This window comes from Protomyctophum parallelum (genome assembly GCF_964188405.1).
Source record: "Protomyctophum parallelum genome assembly, chromosome: 22".
In the NCBI taxonomy this organism is placed as follows: Eukaryota; Metazoa; Chordata; class Actinopteri; order Myctophiformes; family Myctophidae; genus Protomyctophum; species Protomyctophum parallelum.
This window is the reverse complement of record NC_139714.1, coordinates 6,306,348-6,312,347: the sequence shown is the minus strand read 5'-3', so window position 1 is coordinate 6,312,347 and position 6,000 is coordinate 6,306,348. Positions and strand designations below refer to the sequence as shown.

At 44.8% G+C, this 6,000-nt stretch overlaps 1 protein-coding gene across 2 annotated transcripts in view; it reads left to right on the top strand.

The window, feature by feature from the left end:
- Positions 1–424: 424 nt before the first annotated feature.
- slc13a4 (solute carrier family 13 member 4) overlaps positions 425–6,000 on the top strand; it is a 35,718-nt gene continuing 30,142 nt past the window's right edge. For both annotated transcript variants that reach the window (XM_083757888.1, XM_083757887.1), the window contains exon 1: positions 425–883. In XM_083757888.1, coding sequence (XP_083614014.1) covers positions 761–883 — 123 coding nt within the window. In that variant the 5' untranslated portion in view covers positions 425–760. The remainder of the gene's footprint in view (positions 884–6,000) is intronic.

The following is a 6,000-nucleotide window of genomic DNA, read 5'->3' as shown; positions in this document are numbered from 1 at the left end:
TTGACACGCACAGTCACACAAAATAGGACTCCCCAGTCCGCACCCTGATTGGTTGAGACGAGGCAGCTGGGTGGAGTGTAAACAGTCATCATTAGCATAAACGTCTCATAAATATAACAAGTCTCTCTATGGCTATAGTTACGATTATTACAGCCTATACCTGCCGGTTTTCAACCAAAACGCCACCGGTACAGTAGGCTAGACTCGAGTCTGTCACTCACAGACAGACAGACAGACAGACAGACAGACAGACAGACAGAGCTGTTCCATTGGCATGTCTGTCACACATGGATGATGGCACTCCAATTCAACTCGAACTCAGTCACTCACCTCAAGGAGAGATCCGTGCAGACGCCGGTGCAGTCTAGCTGGCCAGCTGCAGAGTAGAGGTACGGTTGAATTGAAAGTTACCAGACAGCTTGAGTTTCCAAGTCCAAGAAGTTGTTGTTGTGGCTGTGACAAGCTCTAGCCTCGGAGACCCCAACCACCACCTGTCTGTCAGTCCACCATCAGTGTCACTCTCCAAGGATCTGTTCTTAACTTCTTCAACGCATAAATTCAGCTCTTTGACTTATTATTATGCATCTGCCTCCTGCTGCGTACGGAGAGCAGCAGTAGGCTAGCCGTGCCGTGTCGAAACAAGGGAATTAACAGCAGCACAAGACCGAACAACGAACCACTGGTCTAGCACCTCCACGGTTCTGTTGAATTGTGGTCCCCACGCTGACCCGCCGCAGGCTCCGGGGTCACCCCACCACCCATGAGGCTCGAAGCCGCCGCAAGGATGGACTTAATGAAGAAGTTGTGGAGGGCGAGGAAACTGATCCTGGTGGTCCTGATCCCACTGTCACTGCTGCCCCTGCCCCTCATCCACCCCACCAGCGTGAGTACAAAGACACCCGTTATTATAGGAAGGAATCGAGCACTGACCGTTGCATTTAAGTGGCTACAAACATAAATGTGTATGAAAATGTTGGTGGATTAACAAAGCAGTGTAAATTTGTAGTTTCCATCATGCGATGGAAGTTTTTAGGCTATTTAGTGATCAGCATTCAGCAGGTTTGAATGTAGGCTGATGGTGGCTGCGATTTGTTGCGTGTGTGTGTGTGTGTGTGTGTGTGTGTGTGTGTGTGTGCGTGCGTGTGTGTATGCGCGCGCGCGTGTTAAACGCACAGACACAGAGAATCAATCAAAAGGACACTGTATTGTGTTTTGGTCCGGATCCGGGACAGTCCCGATCAGATCAGCTGGGTTGGTACTCGTGTGTGTCCAAGAGAGATGTCGCTATATGTTGATGAGATGTAGAGTGTGTGTGGAGACAAGTTGCTTTGTTGTCCGTTGTATGAAAAGTCCAGGTCTAAAGGGACAAGAAAGGCGAACATTGCACGATTTGCACTTGAATGAGATGGTTGGATTAACCAAAAAGCATCATTTTCAGTAATGTCGTATAGTGTGTATATGTACTGTGTAGCCTGGAGCTCTTAAAAGTGGGGGTTTACGCACGCCTGTTGCGCACACGTGCGTAAAAGCGCCCACAGGCCACACTTAATCAAGGCTGTTTTGTTGCATGTTGTCCACAGCATTGGTTATACAATTTCACAATTGGTAGACAAATTAGTAGAAAAAAAAAGTCAAGCAATTAAGTTATGTAACCAAGCCACTGCTCTGCCGGATTTGGTCCCTAACGTTACAACACCTCAGAAGTCAGAACCTACTCCACGGGGACCAGGACCCCGTGCCGGCTGTGGAATGTGTCAGGGTTCGTAGCAAAGTAGGAGCCCTAGTCTCTGCTTTAGAGCCAGGCTGAGTGCAGAGGGTGCGTTGGAGGAGTACTGTGTCCAGCTGCAGCACAACATCTGCCGGACAATGGACATGTCCTGCGTCATGCCACAGCAGGAGAGAGAGAGAGAGAGAGAGAGAGAGAGAGGTGGTCGATAGGACGAGAGATGGAGAGCGATCCAAGCAATTAGGTTCTATATGCACATCAGCATCCATTTCGGAAAGAACTAAGGGCCCCTTCCCTAATCCCTACTTCCTTCATCACAGGTGTTACCGATGATGCATGAAGGCAATGAAGGCTCTGTTCCGTGATGGAATCAAACGGAACAGAATGTTTGAAACAGTGGTTCTCAAAGTGGGGTCCGGGGACACCCGGGGGTCCTTGAGGGAGTTCCAGGGGGTCCTCAGCTAAATGATAGTTTGGAACCAATTGGACCCTTATGGGTCTGTATAACTCTGAGAGTCTGTAGCCTAATGCATGTCAAACTGGGGGTCCTTGAAATGAAACGGGTTGAGAATCACTGCTAGAGCCGTAAAAATCTGGCATCTCTTCAACTGTAGCCTGAGCTAACGCTAGACATTTATGGTCTAGATGGGAGGGTCGCGGCTCAGAAAAACGCGCACCCTGATTGGATCTCATCGATCTGTCCGTCACCCCCGGCCCCTCCTCTCCCCCCTAGTGCAGCGCTACGTCACATCATTTGGAGCGACGCCCACCCGGAAGGGTTGACTCCCACTTTTAGACCAGAGCGGCCAATGCGTTCCTCCAGGCTTTCAATTTTTGCACCAACAAAGTGAAAGCCTGGTACCGAGGCTACTTCAACTGTGTCAATTTGGGGGTCCTCGACATGAGAAGGTTTGAGAACCACTGGTTTAAAGGTTACAAATGAGTGCATAATTGACTTTACATCAGCTGAAGCAAAATCTAAATAAGTCCTGCATCACTCTCTCCTCTCCATCCTTCTCTCTCTCCAACACCATCTGCAACTCAACAAGATGCTTGCCAGATGGCAGGACCGGTGCATTTGCCAACTCATGCATGTGTAAGTGTAAGCACCATTTAGTTTAGTGGGTCTCTTTCAACCTACCTGTTTTTGGATCAGTCAATACAGGTGATAGCCATTATGTTTTTATCTAGAACGTAGTTGGTCCACTGGTTTCCCTGTAGTCGACAGATGACCCCTTCCTTTTTTCCTCTTAGCTGAAAATAGCCAATCCTCCATTCCAGCCCAGAACACGTTGCAATGTGACGGTTAAGTCATCTAATTGCTTTTCAAAGCAAGAATTTGTCCAGAATCATTTCCATTGATTTTTTTTTTATCTTTAGGATAGAGAGAGAACACATTTGAACCCAGGACATTTCAGACACGGTAGGGCTCATCTGGCCACGATTTGGTGAGGAAGTGTGTGTGTGTGTGTGTGTGTGTGTGTGTGTGTGTGTGTGTGTGTGTGTGTGTGTGTGTGTGTGTGAGTGAGAGTGTGTGTGTGTGTGTGTGTGTGTGTGTGTGTGTGTGTGTGTGTGTGTGTGTGTGTGTGTGTGATACGATCAGTGATGCTGTGCCTTTCTGCTGACACAGGAGAGGCATTGCAAACAAACAATGCAAACTAAGCATTGACATGTGGTCGATCTGTTTGAACATTTTGGTGTTTGAATCTATGTTATCTATGGATAAACTAAGGCCACTGATATCCTGTCTGTCTGCATCCACCCTTCCCTCTGTCTCTCTGTGTTGCATAGAGTGTTGCTAGCTCTGGTCCATAGCCCTAATGACCTTGCTACCGTTGCATGAAATGCAGACCAGCCTCTCCTCTGTTGCGAAAATATAAAGAACGTTTTACCTACTCACCAATAGAAAGACGGCTTGTGTTATTAGAAAGCCTACTTTCCTTAGAAAGGGATTTGTTTTCCACTCCCCCAAACAAATGGGTATTTATATAGTATACATCAAAGAAATGTTGGCTTGTTCGATTATCAAAACAAGCCGCAGAAGTTTTACAACAAGCCCACAAAGACTTGGCAACCCTGATTGCATATTGTCTTTCACAGTTCCTCTACCTCTGTCCAGTTGTTTATCTCACTGTAACATCCCCTCCCCCACCATCTAAAGTGGGGGCATCTTGCAATGGGTCTGGTCCACAAGATTCGCTACACCAGGGGTTCTCAACCTTTTTGGCTGGGGACCCCCGGAAATGCTTTGGCCATGTCTCGCGACCCCCGCCTCCCCCCCCCCCCCACCCACCCCCAATACAAACTGACTGTAAAAATATTAGAGAAAAGATATCATAAATTAATACTGAAACCGGATATAATCATTAAGGAAAGTTTATGTATGTGCTGTGTGTTCTATGTAAACTCTTAATTTCCATGTTATAGCCATTCAGAAAAAAAACGTGTTTTTTTGGTTTGTTTTTTTTATAATTTGGGGACCCCCCAAAATAATTTGGCGACCCCCCCTTGGGGGTCGAGACCCACGGGTTGAGAACCCCTGCGCTACACCACCAAGATACCCATGTACCTGTCTAAATACTACCTTAATGTTAACGAAGTCCACACCCACAACACCAGAGGGAGTGCAACAAACAAGGGACTAAATTATTTTCGCTCATATGCCACCAAAATGCAAATCCCTTGACTCCTTCAAAACCGCTCTCAAAGGGCACCTACGAACGGCTGCAATTAGAAACTGGCCCCCCACCCACCCTTTCCCCCCTCACTATATATGTTTCTTTTCCCTTTTTACCTACCTTATGATGAATTCCTGATCTGTTCTTTGGCTAAATAGAAGTGTATATTTGTACGTCTCTAAATGTTTTGATGAATTGAACAAGGTGGACCCTCTTGTAAACTAGTGTAGTGCTTTATTGGGTTGTCCACTCACAGTTAACAGTTTTTGTATCGAGTTGTGCTTGAAATGTACTGTAATTCTGCAAACTGTTAATAAATACTTCAATCAATCAATCAATCAATCAATCAAAAAGACTTCCAAATTAGAGTTCAACAGTCTATCAGTTAAAATGCTCAGGAATGTTTTTTTTGGCAGATTCCTCGATGACCTTTAGTTTCCTGAAGCAGTTGTATGTATTGGTTTTGTCATCCATGTGATGTGGACACGTACAGGCTAAAGGAGGAGATGTGTGATAGGAAGTGTTGACTGGACTCCATTGTGTGGTAAACAGCTGACACATTAATCAATGTGCAAAGCCAACAGAGATTTTCAACTAATTTGCTATGTAGGTTCAACTGAGAATTCCTTTTTTAATTATCTTTATTGATCTTTAGATTTTTATGACATTGACAGGTATGTGACACAGATATACAATTATACACATACCTACATCAGGCCATACAATAAAAATAAAAATATACAATAACATATATACAATACCCACAGCAAAAAGTAAATTAACAAGGAATGATGATCCTATTCAAGGTTAGTGGTATAGCTTCTGTCAAGGAACCTTATGGGTCAAGGTGATAATTACTTCTATAATCTATAATGCCCACCAAATATAGACTGTCACTTAACCCATTAAGACCGGAAGTCGATTATAAAAAAATATCTTCTAATTAAATCACAATTTTGTGGAAAAACATTATGTTGCTATAACATAGCCAGCAACATACTGTAAGTGGTGCAGTGCTCAAAACCTTTTCATGTCAAGGACCCCCAAAATGTTTCAGGGACCCCAAGAAGCAATGATTTGAGTTAATAAATCACACCCGTGTGAAGTGACTCAAGTGAGGGGCGCTCTTATCATCATACATCATCTCATTCTGGCCAATCACAATTTCCGTCCTCAATTTTGCCTTCAATGTTTGTGTTTACACAATGTTTATGTTTACACTCTAGTTTATTTTACACAAACACTCAAAACTAGTCATAGGTGGTGGTAGCAAAACAACCCTCAAAGCTGGACATAGGAGGGGCTAACGCCCCTCAAAAATGTTTGCTTTAAAATATACTGTATGATGATGATTTTGACTCATGATCTACAAGCCTAATCTTTTTTTTAAAGATTAGAGCGAAGTGGAGAGAGCAAAGGTCGTCGTGAACAGGACTCAAACACGCAACGCGCTGTCAGGCCTATATGTGGCATGCGCCTGACCCGCTAGGCCAGCGGGCGCCCACTGTTTCACATTCAAGTCTGTCGCCAGTGATCCATTTCATATAATTATGTTTCCATTTAGTTCTTCATTTTAAGTTTGTCCTGTCAAGAGAG